This window comes from Ctenopharyngodon idella, chromosome 15 (assembly GCF_019924925.1).
Source record: "Ctenopharyngodon idella isolate HZGC_01 chromosome 15, HZGC01, whole genome shotgun sequence".
NCBI lineage: Eukaryota > Metazoa > Chordata > Actinopteri > Cypriniformes > Xenocyprididae > Ctenopharyngodon > Ctenopharyngodon idella.
The window spans coordinates 23,809,339-23,835,106 of record NC_067234.1 but is presented as its reverse complement, the minus strand read 5'-3'; the positions used below and the strand labels follow the sequence as shown (position 1 = coordinate 23,835,106).

General features: G+C 35.3%; 1 protein-coding gene across 25 annotated transcripts in view; it reads right to left on the bottom strand.

Annotated features, from left to right (window-relative positions):
* Nucleotides 1–1,994: 1,994 nt before the first annotated feature.
* The window catches only part of phldb1b (pleckstrin homology-like domain, family B, member 1b), an 86,213-nt gene continuing 62,439 nt past the window's right edge, over nucleotides 1,995–25,768 (bottom strand). For 9 of the 25 annotated variants that reach the window (XM_051864003.1, XM_051864008.1, XM_051864000.1 and 6 more), the window contains 13 exons: nucleotides 25,409–25,528; nucleotides 24,125–24,250; nucleotides 22,419–22,577; nucleotides 22,072–22,215; nucleotides 17,329–17,445; nucleotides 17,038–17,140; nucleotides 15,016–15,301; nucleotides 10,434–10,524; nucleotides 10,190–10,336; nucleotides 7,977–8,196; nucleotides 7,201–7,286; nucleotides 6,963–6,992; nucleotides 1,995–4,377 (listed from right to left, as the gene is read on the bottom strand). In XM_051864003.1, coding sequence (XP_051719963.1) covers nucleotides 4,237–4,377; nucleotides 6,963–6,992; nucleotides 7,201–7,286; nucleotides 7,977–8,196; nucleotides 10,190–10,336; nucleotides 10,434–10,524; nucleotides 15,016–15,301; nucleotides 17,038–17,140; nucleotides 17,329–17,445; nucleotides 22,072–22,215; nucleotides 22,419–22,577; nucleotides 24,125–24,250; nucleotides 25,409–25,528 — 1,770 coding nt within the window. In that variant the 3' untranslated portion in view covers nucleotides 1,995–4,236. The remainder of the gene's footprint in view (nucleotides 4,378–6,962; nucleotides 6,993–7,200; nucleotides 7,287–7,976; nucleotides 8,197–10,189; nucleotides 10,337–10,433; nucleotides 10,525–15,015; nucleotides 15,302–17,037; nucleotides 17,141–17,328; nucleotides 17,446–22,071; nucleotides 22,216–22,418; nucleotides 22,578–24,124; nucleotides 24,251–25,408; nucleotides 25,529–25,768) is intronic. The other 16 variants (XM_051864004.1, XM_051864026.1, XM_051864025.1 and 13 more) reach the window with 13 other exon arrangements.

The following is a 25,768-nucleotide window of genomic DNA, read 5'->3' as shown; positions in this document are numbered from 1 at the left end:
TTACGTTAAAATACCAAGCCTTAAGTCATTCTCATGATGTCTGAAAATAAAACATGAAAGAAAAATTGACAGCTCATTCAGTCAAACTGACAGATAAGCTTTATTTGTAGGCAACCTTATGATTTGAAACGATTCGTTTCAATCTTTTTAAATGGAAGTTCCCCAAACCGGAAGTGCAACCCATAATTCGAAACGCAGTAGGCTAGTCAGGAATAAGGTGGATAGGGGAAACTGCGAAAACGTGAGTAAAACAAACGATTACACTAAAGGTTGGGCTCGAAAGCGTTCCTTGTAACATGTCAAAGAAACCTAATCCGTGGATATTGACACGCAGCCAGGAATCGTGTTTCCTGACATTTATATGTGCCTGATTTCGATGCCGGGGAAATACATAAAGCAAATCTGCCTGTGAACGCTTTATATAACTACAATATAGGTAGGTCTAAATCCGAGTGATCACTTATATCAATGTTATATCGTCCAGCCCTAAAACTTCTATAGTTTTTGTCAGTGTTTATTTAAAAATATCCAATTATGCAGATAGATGGTAAATATTTAATTGATGAGTCGTCAACACAATATATAACAATACAACATATAGGGTATAATTTTACCGCAAAATCCAACGTTTCGACAAAATGATAACTGCAAATCCATGTTTCTCTGCCTGAAGTCAGTTATTTCTGTGAATTTCAGCGATCCATTTGCTTCTTTTTTCTGTAGCTTTCGGCAGTCTGTAAAAATATACCTCAGATTTTGTGTCAAAGCTATTTGTAGTCAATCGCAAAGCTCTTTCCCGTTTTGGATGTGTTTTGTGTGTTTTTCGCGGCATTCACGCTGAAAACCAGTGCTACCACTCAGTCTTTTTGCCACTCAGTGGTCGTAACCGCAGTCATAACGGTCGACGGTGATGTCACGTGCATACCCTCTATAGAGAAACGATATCGTAACCACTTTCACTTTCAGAATGTTTTTTTTTCAGCTGTTGAACGATAAACACTGACAGCCAATCAGAATCCATTCTAATTTAAGTGTTTGCGCATTTAAAATGGCAAAAGACATTGCGGAGGTTAATCGCTGAGGTCCAGAAAAAGCCACCACTATTTGACAAGTCAAACGCCCTTTTCAAGGATACTTGGATATATGGAAAACAATCGGTCATACCCTCGGAATAAATGGTGAGAAGTATTAACGATGAGATCATTATGCCAGGCTAGAAACAGCGTAACACAAAATTACCTCAGGTATCCAGCGCTAGTTTCGACAACATTGTCTTCCGTCTTTTGAAGTTGCAGTAAAAAAGACTAGGCGTTGTTTTTATTCCACTTCGTCAGCTAAATTTACTGTTAGATTAGATCGATTACACTAGCTATTCACTTGAAACATAGCATGCTGAGGACATCTGCTGGTGAAAGTCATGTAAATACAACAAGAACAGCAAAAACATGTTGTACACACCTTGAAACCGCAGCACGTGAGCTTAGAAGACTGTTATTGTTCGTTGGTGTGGACGCAAATATAGTTATCGTTACAGATAGCTTTATAGTTATCGTTCTTGCTGTAAATGGGCCTTAGTCACACAATCCAACATTTTATTGTTGTTCACTTCTGTAAGTGTATTTTCACATACTGCCAGCAGTATATATGGCTTTAAGTGATTTATTTCAAGGTTAATGTATGAAACCGCTTGGTGTGTTGACCAATCAAAACAAACTTGGTCTACAAACTTTCTTTGGTTAAAGTTATTGTAGTATATCTTAGCAGTAGCTTTTTAATTTAGCATGCTGCTCTCTTGTCTGGTGTCATGAAAACAACACAGTCGCTATGATGCAAGACTTCTGCTTGCGTTGCAGTGTTAATTAAAGCAGTGAAGATTAACTTGCCCTTTTACATCTGAAGTCCGAGTTTAGTTGTGACCTCTGGGCTACGGTCTTTCCCACAAGTGTGTGTTAGCATAGCTCATAATTAGGCAAATAAACACAAAAAACACTTGATACAAGGAAAACTGTGACTGTATTCATGTTCAACATTTTACAACACTGTTTTCAGCTAGTTGTGTGATAGTACTCAGACATCTTACACGCTAAATGAAGACTAATTATTCATGTTGATTTGAGTTCTCTGTAGATTTTCGTTTGAACATACAATCTGGTTTTGGGAGAAAACAGAACACATTGGTCTTTTTTTTAAACAGTGTCGTAGCTGCTAACATCGCTAATCATAAATAAACACTTTATTTTCCCCAAACAAACACAAGGTTGGGCAGACTAGTTAATAGCCTGCCTGTCATGAAATGAAATTTGAAAAAATTAAATTGTCAATAATTACTCACCCTCATGTTGTTTTACACCTGTAAGACCTTCATTCATTTTCGGAACACAAATTAAGATATTTTTGATTAAATCCAAGGTTTTTTATCCCCCATAGTCAGCATTTTAACCACCACTTTCAAGGTCCAGAAAGGTACTAAAGACTTCGTTAAAATAGTCCACGTGACTACAGTGGTTAAACCTTAATTTTAAACCTTAATAAAACCTGGAAGCGCTGAATGTAAACAGCATAGGAGAATGACAAAGAAGAGAAGATATTGTTGAATAAAGTCGGTATTTTTGTTTTGTTTGACCTTTCTGGTGGTTAAATTGCTTTCTGGGGGGGTATCTTAATGTTCCGAAGATGAACGTAAGGTCTTGTGGGTTTAGAACGACATGAGGGTGAGAAATTAATTACAGAATTTTCATTTTTGAGTGAACTATCCCTTTAATAATACTTCAAGAGCTACTAAACCCTTTGAATAGCTCCTTAAATTTTATTAAAGCAGTTTCAGACTGATTTAAATAGGTCACCTTTTTTTTTTTTTTTTTAATTACAGTACGTGTCTGTTCACAATCTCCTAACCCAGACAGCAACATAGTGTTGGCCCAGACCCGGCCCACATCTGGTACGAGTGGAATTCACATGTACCAGATGTGGCCCGGATCTGGGCCGACACTATGTTGCTGTCTGGAAAAACAGTAAAACCCACTGTGTACCACATGAAATAAAGGTGCGGTCACGTTTACTGTTGTTTGGCAAATTTTCGGCGTCGAAGTACAGTCATTTCAATAGGAAGCCACACATGGATGAGGGCGAAAGAATTCCCCACAAAAAATTTGCAATTCATGAATTTGCCACAAATACAAACAAGCTTGAAGCTGTGCTTCATATGTTGCTAAATTGCGAAATTTCGCTAATATGACCGCACCTTAAGCCTGTGATTCCAGCAATTTTTCACTAGTGTAACAGTTCAAATACTAAGAGTGACAAATATGGGACAATATCAAGGCACTGCATGACTTGCATGATTATGATGTTGTTCCTTTTTCTCCTGTTTGTGGCAATTATTCCAAACTCTCATAGGCTGGCAGTGATAGGAAATGGCTGCCTCCCTTGGGAGTCAAATCACAAGATCAAGTTGTCAGGACTTGGCAAACAGACTCTACGGTTGTAACATGGTGTGTGTGCATGCGGTTGTGGTTCTGTATCTAAAAGAGTAAGCTGGGAACACAGTGGGATACAGTTGGACAGGAGTCACTGATGTCCCTCTACAATAAATATAGACTCCTGAGCTGGTAGGTGAGCTTTGGTGGATTAAGTCTTTGTTTCTGTGATACTGGATCTTTAAATGTGAATAGTATACTCTTGTAAATTTAATTTAAAACATCACGTACTGCAGTATTCTCTCAAAATATTCTCTCACCATTTTGTGTCGGTCAATCCCATCGAATATTTAGCGCAATGCTATTCCAGAATGGCTTGATGTCATTTGGCATTTTTCCCATTATGTTTGAAAAGACAAATCGTGGGACAAACGTTACAAATGAAAGTCTATTACACGTTTCTGCACATCCAGACAAGATAAACTGCAACTGAAAAATATCTCTGACGGCAAAAAGGCATTTTCGTAGATGGCGAGTCAGCCACCACCTGCAGGTTTGGTTCACCGGGTCTTTTCGTCTTCTTGAGCTCCCTTTTTCAATCCAGGCAGACGTGGAAAACCTCTGGTGGATATCTGTCTGTGCAGCTGAGTGAATATACAACATCTTCAGGAAACACGAGAAGAAGAAGAAAAAAAAAAAGGAAGTAACAAAATAAAGTTTTTCCTCTCGTTGGGAATAACAGGTCTGGGTCATTTAAAGTCTCCCTGCCGATCGTTTTCCGTTTTGACGCGTGGGTCAGCAAGCAGCGGTGGTTTTTATCTCAGTTCATGAACTGCGTGTAGCCCTCGGCTCCTGTCACTATCACATCCATCCAGATCCTCATGGCCTCTGCGGAGGGGGCCACCATGTAATACAGTCTGTCGTGCGTCTTCACACAGAAGGTCAGAGAGGGGTTGGGGCTCTGCATTCAAAAAGACACAATCAAATCAGTGAGAGAGCCACGTATGGAGCGCACCTTTTATTCAGTTAAGGCATATGAATGATATTCTATTGATCTATTAGGGATGTCAAACTGACTTAATTAAAATTAAATTAATTAATCATGCAAAGTGCATGTGGAGGACTCCAAATACTACACGCACTAACTACAATTAAAATAATAATAATATAATTTTTGTTAATTAAATAAAAAAAACATGCTGTTATGTTTTTTTTCATTTTAATAAATTTATTTAAATACATTTATATTTAGTATGAATCCAACGTAATATAATATAGTTTAATAATTTTTTCAAGAATTGATAATGTGTATGAATAATGTAGATAACATTTTATTGTGTGGATCAGATTTTTATACTTTATATACTTTATAAAAAGTTAAAAACTATATATATATATATATATATATATATACACACACACACTTACTTTAAAATAAATATATTTAATAACTACAATAAACTTGTAAACTAAAATTATTATACTTATTAATATAATAATTACATTTAACAAAAATAATTATTTAATTTAATTAAATAATTAAACAAATGTTGATATTTAACGTATCAGTATTTTCTTCTTAATAAATGTATTTTAATGCATTTATATTTAGCATGAATCCAAATGGTATACTTTAATATAATTTACTCATTTTATAAGTATTGATAATAATTTGCATGGATAAGCAGATTATATAATATTTCTGAATAATATATAGTCATTCATATTTATAATAAAAAAAAAAAATATATATATACACATACATACATATACACGTATATATACATATGTATATATCATATAATATTTCTGATTTTGAAGTTTATGTTTATTTTAGTAAAACTGAAATAGTTTTTTTAACGTCTTTTGAATTTTTTAGTTTCGTGCTATCGGCATTCAATAATTCACCTCACAAACTCACAAAAGCATGTTTATCCTCACTGGACGTGAACCTGTGTTTATTGTAGTCTTGGTTGTATTTTCTTTTACCTTGTTTAGTTTTGCTCATAGTTTGAGAATGAGGTTGTGTCACATTCATGTTGGCATATACTTAATTTAGCTGTTTCTAACAAGTGACAGATAAATTGGCACCAAAATGCCGCAGTGTTCGATTGGACACACTGCCTTTGATCCATTTTTTAAATGTTGATAGCTTTTTTAATTTATTTTACAGCTTATCATCACGTTGTATTGTAACACACTATTATGGCATTTGTGCTCCTGATTACTTTGGGCCTGTTTTATAAGCCAAAGCTGCGTGTATGTCTACATCACATGATACGTGTTTAAGCCCCGGGTGATTACTGATCTCTCTTAAACTAAAATGGATTAATCAAAAGTCATACCACTTAATTAATAGTCATTGATTAATCATTAACATCTCTAATTTCAATATATCTGCATAAGTAGAGTAGGAGGTGCTTGTTAAAAATGATAATTAGTTCTCACCAAAACGCTCATTAATTAAAGAGCATTTGAAACAATATAATATCATTCAATAGGCAAACAAATCTAATCAAATGACAAAGGGATTCTTATAGAAGCTTGTTTCCACCATGGAATAATAAGGTAACTGCAACTTTTTATTTGTGAGATATAAACTCACAATTGTGAGGAAAAAAGTCCGAATTGTGAGATAAAAGGTCTCAATTACTTTTTTTTTTTTTTGCATGTTTATATCTTACAATTCAGACTTTTTTTTCTTGCAATTACAAGTTTATATCTCACAATTCGGACTTTATAACTCGCAACTGTGAGTCAGATTCGCAAGTTATAAACTTGCAATTGCAAGAAAAAAGTCAGAAATGTGAGATATAAACTCGCAATTGCGAGAAAGTAAGTCAAAATTGTGAGATAAAAGGTCCCAATTACTTTTTTAATTTGCGTTTATATCTTACAATTCAGACTTTTTTCTCGTAATTACAAGTTTATATCTCACAATTTGGACTCGATAACTCGCAATCGCACGTAAGATTGTGAGAAAAACGTCAGAACTGTGAGATATAAACTCGCAATAGCAAAAAAAAGAACCAGAGTTAAAAAAGTCAAAAGTCCGAGATCAGAATTGTTAAATAAAAAGTTGCAATTATTATTATTTTTTATTCTGTGGCAGAAACAAGCTTAAATAGATTCTTAAACTGTCAAGGAGTGAATTATGTTATGGCTTCCAGTTAATGCCGGTTAACATTATACAACGTGAAGCTGACTGTATAATATACCACACAACTGCTTCTGTGGGGCTATTACGTTATATACACACTTAGCATCTCATCACAGGTGGGAGTAGTAGAGAAACACTTAAGGGAACTGCACAGGTTGTAAATTACATTATACTCTCATCCTCAGTAACTATGCAAAAACAAATATCCACTTTAAAAATTGGCCTCAGTTAAAGTGCAAACAGTCCAGTTATTCAAAACAATACAACACGAGGTATGCTAATTAGTCACAAGGGAGTAAGTGTGTGAAAAATGCAAGAATTAGAGCAATTTCTCCTTTGAGCAAACATGCAGGATAGGGTGATAGTGGTGGAGAAGTGATACGTACGTTTGTCAAATTCAGATTGAAAAATCCTTTCTGTGAAAACAGTCGGCAAAGCAAAAGAATGAAGAAAAAGGGGTGGGGAATATTGACAGCAGAGTTACAGCATAAGAGACAAAAGAGAAGAAAGAAGCTAACAGAAAAAGATCAAATGAAATGGTGCAACAGGAGTGCAGAGCAGAAAAACAGCAGGAGATGTGAGCTGTGCTTATATGAGGGTCTCATATCTGATAGGGGGCCGTACCTTTGTGGCACTGCGCAGGTGATCATAGTAAACCTCCTCAATAGCCTGGAAGTAGATGACGCCCTTCAATTTGCTCTCATGTTTATCTGCGAACAGGAGAAAAAGAGGTGTCACTGCGAAAAATCGTTCTCTTAATAAGAATTTTATTGCAATGTTTCTGTTTAAAGTGTGTTTTTAATATCAAAACAAGACAAATTAAGTCCAAAAGCAAAAGCGAATGAGATATGTTCTCCGAAAACAAGCATTTCCAAGTATTTTTACTGGAAAACAAGACAAAACTACTGATTAACACAATGTTTTGCACAGCGAAGGTTTCAAAAGCAAATAAGCCCCCACTCCCCTGGAGAATAATGATCTGGTAAGCACCGATGTGACCTTGTTACTGCAGTGCAACCCCTTCATTTTCAGTCCGCGTAAAAATAAAGAGCGAGAGCTCACGCTTTGCCGAGCGCCACGGCTGGATGATGAGCACGATTTCCTCAGCATTGCGGCAGATTTCATCACCATCAGATAGCAAGCGGACGGGCTTCTGGTTATTTGTATGCCCCTAGCTAACCCGAGGCTATCGGAAATCATGGCAGCCACTGTGAGCTTAAGAATTACTAATTATCCGTATCCCCCCACTGCTGGATTCACCCACAATCCACTCTTTGTTCTGCCCTCGTTTCTTTCCCCAACCTCAGGGGGGACGAAAGCGTAACGACACGTTTGCGGAGCGGCATTAGCATAGTGCACAGTAAGGAGGATGTTGGAAGGCGACGCTGCGGTACACATACCGGCGTAGTAGGAAAACGTCCTTTTAAGGCGATCAAAGACGAACCAGCGCTTCCTCCAGGATTTGATCTTCCCTCCCATCTTGACAAGGTAGCCCTTGCACATCTTTTCTGTGAGAATCACGTGGTAGCACGTGTCCACGCTGTGACCTGAGGACTCGATGTGGGAACGGAGGTCAAACTCCTCTTTGCGAATGGGCAGGTATCGTGTCATCGGACGGGCCTGGAAATCAACACATATTTTTGATATAATGAGTAATGACATTACGTGGCTTTCAGTTCATTTCTTCAAAAATGCTTCAAAAAATGCAGTTCATTTATTTATTTAAAAACACCTCTTTGATGAGGAACATGTTTTTAATTTCTGAATTAAGATTCTTTTTGATATTTTTTGGTGTGGCATAAGGTAAAAAATGTCAGGGTTATACAACTGTCCTAATATATATATATATATATATATATATATATATATATATATATATATATATATATATATATAATAATTTTATTTTTTATTTTTTAAAACAAAACTTTCAAAGCTCTCCTGCTTTATATCTGCAAAACTTTTGTCCGCCAAATCAAAATTACATGGTACAACCAACATGCAGAAACAGGAAAAACAAAACAGACCCTCATGGTGACTGTGTGTCAAGATCAATATCAGATAAATTATATTATCTTGTGGACTATATGTAAACATGTTCATGTAATAGTTTAATGGCTTAGTTAAATATTTTATTTAGTTAATTAGCTTATTCAGGGCAGTACTAAAAAAACAAAAAACAATTTTTATGATCCTTCTTATTTTGTTAAAATTACCATAATTTAGCAGATTCTGCAACTGCAAGGTATATGTACATTTATGAAAGCAACTGTATATATACTATTTTGGTCACACTTTAGATTAGGGTCCATTTCTCACTATTAAATAAGATAACTCCGTTTTTATTAATTCTCATAAATCATGTTTTTTTTTATTTATTGTGCATTCCAAATAATATCAGTCAAACTGCATTTGGGTTGTTCTGATTAAGTGATAATAACTAAAAAAAAAAAAAAAATACAGGTAACTTAAAAAATTTAAGTTAATTGAAAGTATGTTTTTTATATATTAAAAGTTTGTTTTTTAGCAAAAGCAGATAAATCCAACAGTCATTTTTTTTTGGCAAAAGGATGACGTCACGCACATGCGCATTACATGTTCAGTCTATAGTGTTTCATCGCCATCTAATGGTCTGCCAGCAGAATTCAGCGTTTTTAGTCATTTTCACGGATTCGTATGAACGGTGTCGTTGGTACACGGAAAACTCAAAGGAAAAACTTCTCCGTTTTAATCATATCATTGTCGTGTAAATGTATCCTTTATCAGCTTTGACGAAATTCCCTTCAGCTAGCACGTCTTTTCGAAGTGACTAGCAGCCTTGTCACCTGACCTGAATACTGCGCACTGATTCGCTAAAACGAACTTATTGGGTTGTGTACACAAACAACAAGGGTGCTTGTTGGTTTCTGCTGTAAAACGTGAACTCGCGATGCCTTGACAGTGGACAATACCGGCTTTTTTGACAAAACGTATTTAGGGTTCAGAACGTGTTATATGTGGAGAATAACGCACGGCAGTCAGTTCATTTTTTTAAATGTGGTGTTTCTTGGTTTTTGCAAATAAACTCTTCATCTATTAACTATGACTTTTGCCTCAAACTCCTAATTACAGCTTATTAATTGTTACCAAAGTAGTTGTTAAGTTTAGGTACTGGGTAGAATTAAGGGATGTAGAACATGGTCATGCAGAATAAGGCATTAATATGTGATATTTTAATAGTTATAACTAATAAACAACCGATATCTTAGTAATATGCATGCTAATAAACAACTAGCTAATAGTGAGAAATGGACCCTAAGCTAAAGTGTTACCAATATTTTTTATATATAAGGTTTAAATTAAATTACTTATGAAAATTATTTTTTAAACTTAATTAAATTACAAAATAAATTAAAAGTGTACGAAATGTTTTATTTTACTTTTTTATTTTACATTTTTAGAGTCATTAAATTTAATCTTTTATTGAAAAAGGTGTAAATATTTTTCAAAACCATATGAAATACAAAGAATCTCTAAAAACCCTAACCACTAATTCATTAATTGTACAAAATGAATCCATTAAATCAACAGTCCTAGTACAATCCCAATGGACTCTCGCACAGTGACTCCTTACCTGAGAGAAGTTTTTGGACCTCATCTTCACCTCCTTCTCTATCAGCTGCTGTCTGTGTACCGTCTCCTCCTGCAGTCTCTTCTCCGCCTCCTCCCTTCTTCTTCTCTCTTCCTCTAGCATGAGTTTACGGGCCTGAGTCTCTCGTTCCTGCAGGCCAAAAGAGGGCAGCAGTTATTAGACATGACTGAGTCAAGAAAGATGAATATTGTTACTGTATTGACTGTATACTGATGCTACAACTCACTCTGGACTCAATGAGTCGAGCTTTCTCCAGTTGTGCCTCCTTCAACAACTTCTCCATCTCTTCGATCTTCAGTGCATCCATACCACTGGCACTGTGAAACACACAAAACTTCAGTCAAAGTCTCCATCAACTATATTGAGGGGGGAATTCACTATGCGTGTTTGAACCAAGACAGCCAGCCATTTAAATACTAGTTGCGCAACCGTTGAGTGAATTCACCCTTCGGTCATCTCTTTGGTGAATGATGGAATTGAGACCAGTAGCACTGAGACCGGTGGATTACGAAACATTTCGTCATATATGAAAATACAGCTGGATCGAACATACAGTACAAGCATGAAAATCTGCCTTGAAACATTAAATGAAGCACATGTGGACTATAAACACAGAAAAAGAAAATGTGTAGTGGATTACTCTAGAGAAGTAGCCCAGTCTAGCTCGAAGCTTTATAAAGACAAGAGTAAACAAACAGCTTGAGAACATTTCAAGTAAACAAATTCTCTCCTGAGAGAAACAGCTGAAGGCCGTCTATTTACAAAGCCGTTGTGCCCCCGGTCCAGCTCCACTGATCCACCGCTTCACTGTACTTTACAGGCTTTTGTTTACAACATCTTCACACATTTCCCATGATAAAGCTTGTAACTAAAGACAACATGTCAGTGTCAAACTGGGTTGTGGGCCATTCAGAAATGAATTGAGAATGCCTTTGAAATTCAATTCCTGAAAGTACACTTAAAATATAATGACATCAAAGAAATTCATATACTGGCTATAAGTGTAGTTTTTTAATAATACACCATCGTTGAAAAGTTTGGGGTCAGTAAGGTTTTTTTTTTTAAGAAATAAATACTTTTATTCAGTGACAGTAAAGACTTTAATTTAGAGGTTATGCATTGACGTCACTTTCCCGCCAGAACATGCCGGACTGAGTGGCAAAATATCCTGCGACATGACTGGATTTAATAGGGAAAACTGCAGAAACGGGAGTAAAACAAACTACCATCTTCTTAAATTAAAGGCAGCTGGACTTGACAGTGTTCCTTACAACTCACCAAAGAACCAGTGGTCCATGAACATTGACATGTGGCCAGGAATCAGGTTTTCTGACATTTATATGTACCTGATTTCAACGCCGGGGAAATACATAAAGCAAAGCCTGAGAACGCTTTATCTGCTAGACAACACTATAAATACAATATAGGTAGATCTAAATCAGGATTATCACTTATATCATTGTTATATGTGACCCTGGACTACAAAACCAGTCACAAATCGCACAGGTATATTTGTGGCAATAGCCAACAATACATTGTATGGGTCAAAATTATCGATTTTTCTTTTATGCCAAAAATCATTAGGATATTAAGTAAAGATCATGTTCCATGAAGATATTTTGTAAATTTCCTACCGTAAATGTATCAAAAAATTATTTTTCTGAGTGGATATGTATTGCTAAGGACTTCATTTGGACAACTTTAAAGCTGATCTTCTCATTATTTTGATTTTTTTGGCACCCTCAGATTCCAGATTTTCAAATAGTTGTATCTCGGCCTACTATCCTAACAAACCATACATCAATGGAAAGCTTATTTATTCAACTTTCAGATGATGTTTCTTGACCCTTATGACTGGTTTTGTGGTCCAGGGTCACATCGTCATATCGGCCAGCCCTAAAACTTGTTAAAGCACTAAGGCATTATAGACCTAACAGTATGACTTTCTGTAAAGCTGATATACAAATAAATTTGACTTGACTTGATGCTTTGTCACACTTCAAGACAGGATTTGTTGGCGAAATTAAAGTGACGAGGACATCAATGGATATTCTGGTTGTTTCAATACATTTTGTAGAAACTTTTAAAGTTATATGGACAACTGTCAGCTGTTGCCATCAGGCAGACAGTACAGAGTCCAGCGCTGCAATCAATCAATCAATCAATCTATCAATCTATCTAAACTTTCTTTGTCCCCCTTTGTAGAACACAAGGCTCACCATAATGGATGTTTTTTTTTTAATAAACGCTGACAAAAACTTTACAGTTACACAGAATTTAAGATGATAAATACTTTAATTTATGAGTTGTCATTACAATATATGCAATATATGATATATGAGAGTATGATTTCAACATTCAACATATCTGACTCAAAACGGTAACTGCAAATACATGTTTCACTGCCTGAAGTCCAGTTGTTTCCGCAAATTGCAGCGATCTATTTGCTTCTGTTTTCTGTAGCTTTCAGCAGTCTGTAAAAGATAGCTCAAATTTTTTTGTTGAATCTATTTGTACAGTCAATCGCACAGCTCTTTCCCATTTTAGATGTGTTTTGTGTTTTATTTGCAGCATTCACATTGAGTCTTTTTGCCACTCAGTAAAAAAAATTTTTCATGCTTTATCACAACTTTTTTTCTTCTGTCAAATCAACTTCAATAATTAATGTGGTTCAGATAACATAATATTTTGAATTTCTGTTGATTAAACCAATCGCCTTCATTGTATTAACTCAACCAGGTAACTTACTTTTTTAAGTTAAACCAACCATCTTTTTTTACAGTGTGGGTGTAACCGCAGTGACTCCTGCCTACTGTGACGTCTATTGTTAGGAAATGATTTCTATTTCAAATAAATGCTGTTCAGCATTATTAAATATTAAAATAGAAAAGTTAGTTTAAACTGCAATAATATTTCACAATATTACAGTTTCAAATAAATGCCTCTTTGGTGAGCAGAAGAGAATATTTTGAACAGTTGATTACATTTAATTTTTCAGTATGAATTGCCCATATGTGTTACAGAACACACATTATATTAGGTAATTCCAGAAAAATGACATATTAATAATTAATATTAATGTTAATAACCAATAAATTAGCTTTTTATTTCAATTTTTCATACATGCATATACATGTATTATATTATATTTAATAAATGAACTTTTATTTTATGAACCCTGATGCACTTCATCCCCAACATTTCACAGAATGCTCTAATTTACCCTAAAGTCTTCAAAATGGAGACAAACAACACAAAGCAGGCTTGCCTTATTAATTATGCATTTTTTTTGTGTGTAGAAGAAAATCTGTAATGTGACCGTACTGAATTTTTTTGAATAACAATTAAGTGCATTCCTTTTCCTGTCATTCCACATCAAATTGCTTTCTAACATCCTCTGCGGCATGACCAATTCCATTCAAATCACACTCATGAACTGAATTCTGAATTTCGCACAACCTTGTTGTCACGTGTCAGTGTTTGCACCTTATTAATTGTTGGATTTGCAACCAATTAAACTCATATTTCCTTTCTCATTTGGCTAATCTGTTATTTATAAATGTCAGGTTCTGATGAAAATATAGCAGGAGACGTTATTGCCAAACTTGTATGTACAAGTACAATGGATTACTCTTATATGCAGAGAGGGGGCTGATGAAGAGCAGAGACAAAAAAAGGGGGAGTACATTTATGACAGGAAGGGTGGATAAGCAAACAGTAAAACCTCAGGCATGTGTTTATGGAAGACTCCTTTTCAGTTGTTGACATTTTTGCAAGCCCAATTAGTCCTATGTGTTCTCTGACTGTCCCTGTTAAGTGGAAGCCGACAAGACGACCGTTTCCACACAGCCCGTTTAACCCAGCAACAACCTACAAGCTTAAAGACGTATCTTCACAGAGTCCGTTTAACCCAGAAACAACCTAATCTGTTGCCTCAGGCATCAAAGTCGTTCATTTGTTCTTTCCTTTTCGCAGGAAAGTGGGCGGGACGAAGCACGGTCGCTGCATTCTGATTTACAGCTTCTATATACACTGAGCTATTACATCCATGTGACTTTATCAAAAATATACATTATTTTACACATTTTCACATGGATGTAATATTAAATAAATTTATAATAATACATGCTACTGTTCAAAAGTTTGGTTTCATGAGGAATTTTTTTTTTTAATCAAAGAAATTAATACTTTTATTCAGTGACAGTAAGACATTTAAAATGTTACAAAAGATTTCTGTTTCAAATTTTGAACTGTCATAGCAGGAATAAATTACATTTTAAAATTAAAGTTTTTTAAAAAAAAGTTCAAATGGTAATAATATTTAAATAATATATACTTCTTTCAAAAACATTTTAAAAATCTCACTGACCCCAAACTTTTGAACAGTAATGAACACTATAATTTTTTATAAGATATAATATTTATATAAAAATATATGGTCTTATTTATAATTAAATTAATATTTGTCATACTCAAAACCCTCACAATTACTGAAAAATGACCTTGCTTTACATATTAAAAATAAAAATTAAATAATTAAAAAAATAATTAAACTGATTTTATATGAGCTTTAATAATAAAAATAATAATTAAAAAAATGCTAATAAATGTGATTCATTTATGCTCCCTATGATTTGAAGTCTCAATTTGGAGCGTACTCACTAAAAGTCATTAAGCAGATGGTTGATAATTTAGCTTGGGACAGGCATGTGGAGAAAAGCCACGGGGCCGCCCCCAATTCCTGTCACAGAGCCACTGGCTAAGCGTTCTGAGAAAGTGATTTAGGAAAGCACATGGAAATGTCGAACCTGGACATGTTGTCAGGAGAGCAGGCAGAGTTGTTTCCAGTGGAGATGCTTGTGTCCATGCTGTCCGAGCTCTCCAGGCTGAGGGTGTCATACGGTTGTTCCCCTGAAGAGGGCGCTGTGTGGTGTAGGATGGAGTGGTGCATGACTGGTGCGGAGGTTGAGGAAAAGGGATTGTTGAGTTGCGTTTGAGAGCCATGGAGCGCCTCCCACTGGCACTGAGCCTCTACTGCAGCTTTCTGCTTCAGCTCGGCCAAACGCCTCCGCTGCTCCTCAATAACCTGCTGACCTGATGTAGATAAAACATATATATGAAAGTCAGATCCACAGAATGGATATGCACTGAACTAAATGCCCAAAACTGATAGCTGCCAAACCCTTTATTAGACTACATAGTGCTTTGAAACCCAAGTGACTGCACATCCATTTAGGATGGCACCGATGGCCCACAATTAGCTCCATTATGCCTCACACATACACACATAAAATATGCAACGTATGTGTGCTGAATAAACAGCCCAAGCAATACCTCTGTTTGAAGAACCCTTTATACATTACCAGTCAAAAGTTTAAACTTATCTACTCATTCTTTATTACATTTTAGAATACTGAAGTCATCAAAACTAAGAAAAAAGTAAAAATAAATAAATAAATCATTCTGTCATTAAAATGTAATCTTTTTTTTAACAAATTAAAAATAAAATGTATATAATTGAAATAATAAAACTGAATAAACTAATTAAACATTTATGCTCCCTATGATTTTGGAATTATGTATTAACCACAAAAAAATGTTAAAGTAATAAATGGAAAAAAAAAGAAGAAAAAAAAACATAATTAAACTGATCTATACTTGAGCACTAATATAAAATAAAAAAAAATAAAAAAATAATACATAAAATAAAATAAAATAAAATACTCCATGTGATATGGGAATTATGTAGTAACTGTAAAAAAAGTAAAATAATAATAATAATAATAAGAAAATTTAAGTAAAATTAAAGAATTTTAAAAAACAATTAAACTGGTCTTATATATGAGCTTTAATAAAAAATAAAATAACTAAAATTAACTAAAATTAAATAGAATTAAATTAAAAATAAAGAATTAAAAAAAATTAAACTGGTCTTATTATTTAAAATAAAATAAAATAAAATACTCCCTGTGATATGGGAATTGTGTAGTAACTGCATCAAAAATTAAAAAAATAAATAAAATTAAAGAATTTAAAAAAAAAATGTAACTGGTCTTATATATGAGCTTTAATAAAAAACTAAAATTAAAATAAAATAAAATAAAATGTTGTCTTCATTCATAAGTAGAAATAAGATTAGGTTCAATGTACATTTGCATAAAAAGTAATTTCAAGCATTTAAGCATAAGCCAAATCATAAGGTTTTGAGATCATTACGAACAAATTCAGTCAACTTTTGACTGGCAGTGCAGCTTTCCAAAGTGCATGAAACCATTTATCTATAATATTTATTTATAGATAATCCCTGATATCATCATTCAGTCCATGCACAGTTAATCCCATACATATATCTAAAGAATGCCATCAGTGGAGAAAAGAACATTGGGTGTACAAGAACATTTGGACACTGTCAAGCCCGTTCCAATGAGGGGGAAGAAGTGCACAAAATGTTGAGTCAGAATTGAGGATGATGATTATGATGAAGAAGGACAGTCCAATGCTACTCAGAGCTCGCTCTACCTGTGGAAATGTCCGTACTGGAGGAGGACTCAAACATGGAGGGCAAGAATTCTGTTTGAGGGCAAGGGACAACAAATGATGAATAATGGTCAAAAGTTAAAACTAAGGAAGGATGGCCTCCCATGATCACTTTGAATACGAGAAATAAAATCATGGTGGAAATGAAAAAACATGTGGGTTTGGAACAACATGAAGTAAATAATGACATTTTCGGTTGAGATATTTCTTGAAGTTTGATTGCTCATCAGTTGTTTATGTTGATTTTACAACCAGCTGTAAAATGTCAGCTGTCAAGCTGCTGTTCTCATTACCTTTCTGCTGAAGAGCAAGCTGCCTCTTGGTCTCAATGTCCTGCAGGGTGGCTGCCAGGTTGCGTGGGAGACTCCCGGTGCTGTTGGCTACCATCAGAGGACTCTGGGTAAACAAAACAAACAATTATTTCCACCAGCATATTTAACAATAAAGAGGGGACTAAATTACCACATTAAATGATGCAAGAGATTCTGATAACAGGAGAGTAAATGCACTATTTACTCTAGCAGGGGTGTAACAGAGAAAATTTACCCTGGCAAGAGGCTAACAGAGTCAATGCCATATTTTACCCTGGCAGGAGTGTTGCGTCCCAGCGTAGCCGTAGTGTATGTGGGGGACAGACCGGCGCTGATTTTCGTTCTCAGTGACGATTGGCTGGTATCACTGTCCAGTCGAGAGCGGTACACCTGTAGGCCAAAAAGACTTGATGTGAGTTGAAGTGCTGCTTTTTTCATGTTAATAAACAGAGTAAAGGTGTAAAATTCAGTCTTCATTTACTCATTGCAAGATTGAATGCAAGTATGTGCAAATAAGATTTAACAAGACAAAAAAATACATCATATGGTTTAAAGGGTTAGTTCACCCAAAAATGAAATTTCTGTCATTAATTACTCACCCTCATGTCGTTTCACACCCGTAAGACCTTCGTTCATCTTCGGAACACAAATTAAGATATTTTTGATAAAATCCGATGGCTCAGTGAGGCCTCCATTGCCAGCAAGATTAACACTTTCAAATGCCCAGAAAGCTACTAAAAACATATTTAAAACAGTTCATGTGACTACAGTGGTTCAACCTTAATGTTATGAAGCGAAGAGAATACTTTTTGTGTGCCAAAATAACAAATGAACAACTTTTCAACAATATATAGTGATGGGCGATTTCAAAACTATGCTTCATGAAGCTTCGAAGCTTTACAAATCTTTTGTTTTGAATCAGTGGTTCGGAGCGTGTATCAAACAATCAATATCACGCCTCCCAATGGTGAACCGTTGAAATTTCGAAACACTTATGACGTAACGAAGCCTCATTTACTGAAATCACGTGACTTTGGCAGTTTCATACGTGCTCCGAACCACTGATTCGAAACAAAAGATCTGTAAAGCTTCGAAGCTTCATGAAGCAGTGTTTTGAATTCGCCCATCACTAGATATTGTTGAATAAAGTGGTTATTTTGTTTTTTTGGAGCACAAAAAGTATTCTCGTCGCTTCATAACATTAATGTTGAACCACTGTAGTCACATGAACTGTTTTAAATATGTTTTTAGTACCTTTCTGGGCATCTGAAAATGTTAATTATCTTGCTGGCAATAAAGGCCTCACTGAGCCATCGGATTTAATCAAAAATATCTTAATTTGTGTTCAGAAGATGAACGAAGGTCTTACGGGTGTGGAACGACATGAGTAATTAATGACAGAAATTTCATTTTTGGGTGAACTAACCCTTTAAGTATGATATAGCACACATATAGCACAAATTGAACTACTGTTGAATAAATGAAGTGAACTTGAGTGAACTACACCTTTAACATCTGATTTGAATTATATCAGCATTGTTAAAATGTTAAACAGGACTCATTGCTTTTTACTGAACAATTAAGGTCCCATAACTGTTTTTGTACTGTGATAATAAAGTCCTTGTGCCTTGATTTTAACATAAGAGTATGAGGACACATTCTGTTGACACTACTGATCAAATTTGTGGTAAGATTTTTTTCTTTCTTTTTTTAAAGAAATTAATACTTTTATTCAGGAAATATGCATTAAATTGATCAAAAGTGACAGTCAAGACATTTATAATGTTACAAAAGATTTCTATTTCAAATAAATGCTGTTTTCACAGTTTGCATTACAGTTTCCGCAAAAATATTAAGCAGCACAACTGTTTTCAGCATTGATAAGAATCAGAAATGTTTCTTTAGCAGCAAATCAGCATATTAGAGTGATTTCTGAAGGATCATCTGACACTAAAGACTGGAGTAATGATGCTGAAAATTCAGCTTTGTATCACAGGAATAAATTAATGTACATTTGAAAGTAGAAAACATTTATTTTAAATTGTAATATTTAATATTATATTTCACAATATTAATATTTTCACTATATTTTGAATCAAATAAATCCAGCTTTGGTAGGCGTAAGAGACTTATTTCAAAAACATTAAAACATTTTAACAGTAATGTATATAGCTTAACACACTTCACTGCACAATCAACTAACAAACATGCATGACCAGTAAAAAGATTGTTTAAAGGGACATTTTACAGAAAAATGTAAATTCTCTCATCATTTATTCACTCTCATATCTTTCAAAACCTGGGGAGCGTTTCCAGTACAACGACATAACTTGCTGTTTAACCACAATGGTACAATGTTTTGTTGAAGAAATTAACTACCTAATTACGACTGTTTCCCGAAACTTCATCGCACATCTGTCCTTCAAACCACATTGATTCAACAAAATAGTTGATGATGCCGCACAGGTGGTGGAGTACTAACGTCTGCTAATTAATCAGTTCGAGATCGAATTAATGTCAGATTATTGCTGTAAATAGTGAACATGGCATCTGAAGTCTGCTTCACTGTTTTTGTACTTCATTGTCTTGCTTTATTTCCAGATCAATCGCAGGTTCCCTCTTACATCACTCCGGGGTTCTCCCACATGTGCATTCTTCAAAAATACTGCTTTTCTTAAACTAAAAGATGTAGTGGAATTTGTATATATTTGGAATGCAAGATAGAATATACTGCATGTTAGGGTGCTTATTTTGCTCAAGAGCATGATCTATTTAAGTTCGCATGTCATACTATGTCAGAATGTTTGCTGGAACTATGGTTTCTGGAAACACAGAATCATTGAAATATGCTGGTACTTGCTACCATAGTTGGCTAAAGATGCTTTTAGGAAACACACCCCAGAATTATGTTTTTTCATGATGCACAAAAGGAGTTATTAAGCAGAATGTCCAAGCTGCTCTTTTTCATACAATTAAAAGTGAACGGTGATCACGTCTGTCAGATTTTAAAAGCATAATGACTTAAAATTCGATCTGTTCCTCAAAGTTATTATATAGTGCAAGACCATATTTATGTTTTTTGTCCTTTTTGAACTATGATTGCTTCTGGTCCCCAACAGTCTCAATTGCAATGGAAGAGAGCAGCTTGGACATTCTGCTCAACTTCTCCTTTTGTGTTCCATTGAAGAAATGTTCAGGCATGAGGGTTAGTAAAAGAGTAAATAAAGACAGAATCCTCATTTTCAGGTGAACTATTCCTTTTTCTTCTATAGATGGTTCTTGACACAAGGGTCCTGAATCCTGTTCCTGGAGATTTACCTTCCTGCAGAGTTTAGATCCAACCCTGATCCAACACACCTGTCTATAATTATAAGTGCTCCTGAACAAAGCCACTTGAAGGCAAGCCTGCAACCTTAGGCCTTGTCCACACCAATACGTTTTCGTTTGAAAACGCATCTTTTTCTCTCCGTTTTTTGTCTTCCGTCCACACTGAAACAGCGTTTTTGTCAAGGAAAACAGAGCTTTTTGAAAACGCTCTCCAAAGTGGATACATTTGAAAACATCTTTTTTGCGTTTTATTTTGGTGAAAACTGAAGTATTTGAAAACGATAATGCTTGTTTAGTCATGTGACAATATTGCTCAAGATAAATGCTCCTTTGTAGAATCTTCATATTACATTCCTGCGAAGATGACAGAGAATTTACTCACATTTGTGTTTTTAAAAATCCGATTTTGAGTGTGACCTGGACGCAACAGTGAGTGATGTGATCATATGCTAATAAAATGACTGTGCCAGAAGAATAGCGTGAGAACTTTATTATATCTGCTCTCTCTGCATCATCTTGTGAGCTTTTAGTATGTTTTAGACATGCACAGTAAGGCGATTTAAGCGTTTTCATATGTTTCAGTGTGGATGAACAACTTTTGGAAAACGCTTGAAAACGCTAGTGTGGATGAGGAGCATTTTAAAACAAAAACTCAGTTTTCAAATGTCTCCGGATTAATGTTCGGCGTTGCCGAAAAAAGCGTAACGCCTGCTAACACTGTGGTATGCAGGGAAGAAGACAAGAGGCCTTTTTTTTTTTTCATGGATGTCAATGGAGAAGAGGCTTCACTATGCTAAATAAAACGCTTTTGTGAGGAAATCTTATCATTTAATGAATCCACAGCCCATCAGCTAATCTTCAACATGTTTGCTCTTAAACATTTGTTTTGGATTTATCTATTTTTAGAGTTTACACCAAAAAAAATGTGTTTTATAAGAGCAACAGGTATGATTCAGTTTACGCCACTTCACATTTATTTCTATTGTATCCGCAAACAGTGATTGAACTCTGAATGAAATTCAATGGCATCAAGGCTGTAATGTGATTAGTTATCAAGGCACACGTGATCCAAGTTAGCCGTTAAGCAGTGTTGCCAAGTCCGCAGTTTTCCCGCGGAATTGGGCTACTTTAACACTTTTGCCGTGGGTTGTTTTTCATGTCTGCGGTTTGAAGCGATCCCAAATAACATGATATTTAGCCACTGGAATGTGAATTTTACCAGGGGGACCCCGACAAAAATGCAGATTTTACCCCCGGAATGCGATTTTTGCCCCTGAAACGTGATTGGGCTAGTTTTGAGTAGCAATTAGGCGGTAAGCTTTCTCCAATGGTAGAGCCACGGACCCTCGTATCTCCCAATATTAAGTCAATCTTTGTTATAAGTGCCCCTGAAGATCTTAATTAGCTGGTTCAGTTGTGTTTGATCAGGGATGGAGCTGAACTTTGCAGGAAGGTCGATCTCCAGGAACAGGACTGGGAACCCCTGCAATAGTACAACAACAGAAGATGGCAGAAAACTCTGAGATGATGAACAGCCAAAAGCCAAAACAAACAAAAAATACCATGACACTCACAAAAAACACCCTCCAAAAAACCTTACTTAGACACATAGTGAGGCCTATGAAGATGAAGTATGAAAATGTGGGAGAGCAGAAGAAGGTGAAAGACAGCTGAGCTTTTGGCTGTTACCTGCGCAGGCTTGCGTGATGAGAAAGCTTTAGCCGGGAGGGGAGGAGGGCAGAGCTGGTTTGCATATCTAGCTGCCATTACCTCCTGGTACCAGCGATCTAAATCTAGAGCCGGCATCTGAGGCCTGCCCCAATCCGACTGACGCTTAACACACGCAGCACATCCATTAGTACAGAGAGCATGAGCAGGAGAGAGAAAGGTGGGACGGTGGAATGCCAGAGAGAGAAAGAGAAGAGTGTTAATGAGCAACTGAATGATTTGTTCAATGACAGAATGACACAGGTAGTTGGCGATACCCAGCCCTAACAAGGAACTAAACAAGAGAGAACAGAGGAGAAGAGACACACCTCAAAGGAGAGAGAGAGGGAGGAGCCATGAGGGGAGGGGAGGCAGGAGAAGGCAGAGTCTGCTAGAGAAGACTGAAGTAATTGGATGGGTGAGGTAGGGGAAGACTCCACCTTCGGCATCCCATAGATCTGGTTTAATTGGCCGACAGTCACATACTCCTGACATCCAGGAGTGACACACGGACACAGGCAGGGGGAAAAAACAGCAAGTAGCAGAGCAGGAAAGAGAAGACAACGTGTTATGGAGACTGTAAAGAAAGGTATTTTTTCTACAAAGTTTTAAAGTTAGTAACTAGAACACATAATTAACTATTCAGTTCCCAATTTTTTCAATACATAAACATCATCCTTTATACTGTGTCCTAACCAGGTGCAATGTGCCAAATTTACAGAGGTAGGTAGTTTGTCCGCAGTGAAAGTGAAAACATTTGATGTTTAATATACAGTTATGTGGAGTGATATTTCAATCAATGAGATTTCACTATGGGCAGAACTATCTAACAATGTCATAGAAACCAATGGCAAAATGCAGCTGGTTAGGACAAAACCTAACATGTAAAGGTGATGATACACGAGGCAACTTTTCGAGCAATGTTGTCGAGTGATGTTGCTTGGGCACTTTCTCATTGAGAATAGGCAACAAATTTCTATCTGGATACTTTAGATCGAAATTTGTTGCCCATTTTCAATGGGAAAGTGCCCAAGCAACATCGCTCAGCAACAGTTGCCCCGTGTATCATCACCTTAAAAGATCGCCTTATTGCAACAAGCCTAGAGATTGATCAGATACTAGGTCATTCTATAAAACAGGTGCCATTTTTGTCCCTTTATTTATTTGTTGTTTTTTTATCTGTCCTACCTCTGTTCCAACTTGTAACTTTTAATGAAAACAAAATATATGAAAAAAAGAATTCTAGCTTTATTATTTATATGTATCTATATATCTGTCTTGTAGTTTAATGACCTTCATGGCTGTCAAATTAAACTCAAAAACTCTGAACTATTAGCATAAACCATTTTTTTTTTTAATTTTCTGAAAGTATAATTATATCCAAACTAGTGTTATTCTAGTATTATTTATGTACTATTATAGTTTACTTCTTTTACTATTATATTTTTCATTTTAATTGTTGTTAATTTTTTGGTAATTCTGTTATGCGAATTTGTAATTTTCATTAGTTTTTTTAGTTTGAATTTATTTTCCTTTTAGTTTTCATTTTAATTCAGTTTGTAATTATTATGTCTAGTTAATAATTGTAGTGCTTCAACTTAAACTTATTTCTGTTAGTTGCCAATGCAACATTTCTAATTTTCATTTAGTTACATATGTATATTTTATATGTATATTGTATGCATATGTATATTTTTATTTCAGCTTTATTTCAATTAACAAAAATGTTTTGAATAGTTTTAGTTTTAGTTAAAGATAATAATCTGAATTTATATTATATTAAAATAAATTATATTCACTGTATTTAGCTTGAGGTTCTGTTTACACAACACCATTTTCAACTAAAAACTGAAAACATTATTTGTCAGTATGTTTATGATAAATGATCTTTTCAAACTGGAAAAGGCACCCGATTCATAGCATGACCCTATTATAATGCTTGGTGATGATCATGTATATGATGTATAGCTAAAGGTATGAAGAAAGGAAAAAAGCTCAAAAGAGAGAGGCAGAAAGAAGAGAGCAGCTATGATACCTCACGGGGGGCAGTTACAGCTGGGTCAAGGGCAAGCGAGAGGCCATGTGAGGAAGCGTTGGCGAGCTGGATGTCATGGCAATCACTCCCATACATCTTATAAACATCCGACATCTTCAAGTACTCCTGAGACACGTTAACAGTCAACCCATTCACGCAGGACAGAAGTTCAGCTGTCAGTTTACTCACATCCAAACCCCATAAGAGCAGTTGTCATGTTCATATTCATACACCTACAGTGACAGGAATGCCTAGCTCGAACAATGATGACATGCCTCTATCTAACTCTTAGCCCAACTACAGTCAAATTAATTTTGAAAAAGTAGCTACTCTGCAAATTCTTAACAAAAAGTAGCTAACTACACTTTTAGAAATATCTGCTTAGTTTTATAACTATCAAATGATATACACTACCTTTGTTTGGGGTCAGTAAGATTTTTTTTAAAGGAAATGAATACGGCAAGGATACATCAATCTGGTCAAAAGTGACAGTAAATGTTTTTACATTGTTACAAAAGATTTTTATTTCAAATAAATGCTGTTCTTTTGAACTTTCTGTTCATCAAAAAATCCTAAAAAGAAAAGAAATGCATCATGGTTTCTACAAAAATATTAAAGCAGCACAACTGCTTTCAACATTGATAATAATAAGAAATGTTTCTTGAGCAGCAAATCAGCATATTAGAATGATTTCTAAAGAATCATGTGACACTGAAGACTGAAGTAATGATGCTGAAAATTCAGCTTTGCATCACAGGAATAAATTACATTTTTAAAATATATTAAAATAGAAAAGAGTTATTTTAAATTGTAAAAATATTGCACAACATTACTGCATTACCGACCCCAAACTATTGAACGGTAGTGTATCTAGAACAAAAAATTAGGATCTCAATTACAGTGATGGCAATAGATTTACTAATGAAACTAGAAAAAAAAAAAAAAAAAATTCACATTGATTCTAAAAATGAATCTGTAAAACACTTGTTGGTTACTTTCCAAACAAACCAATATATTCAAATAAGTATTTTGAATTATTTCTCAATACTACATGGTACACAATCACTAAACTGATTTATAAGTGTCTTGGCTTCACATAAAATCAATCAACCCAATCCAAATCTTCCAAGGAAGTGTGATTTGCCTTTGGAAGCCTCTAAACTTGAGATCCCAACAAGTCAAGTTCTCTCAATAACAACACAAATTGAGAATAAATTATTTTGTACTGCCATGTTCATTAGTCAATATTGTCAGTTTTAGAAGCTGCAGGCTGCATGCACTTACAGTTAGTTCAGTTACCTCCTGAGGCATGATGGGATATGAGTGGAATGAGGAAGCATGAAAAGGGGAGGAGTAGGGCTGGTCACCATCTAACAGGTCAGCCTCGCTGATGTGAAGCACATCCTAGGCGGAGGTTTATAAGTCAAACAATATCCTGAGTCTAAAAGATTTAATTTCCTGTTTTGCTATCCCAATTATTACGGGTTGCACATGGGATGCATACTGTATGCTATCAGGAACATATGGCTAAAAAGCTAAACCTTATAGCTTTCCTAACCCAAGAAAGCCAAATTGTCAAAATGTCTTGCAAAGAAACATACTATGGGTCCACATCAACCATTTTAGAGTCACAAAAGATCATAC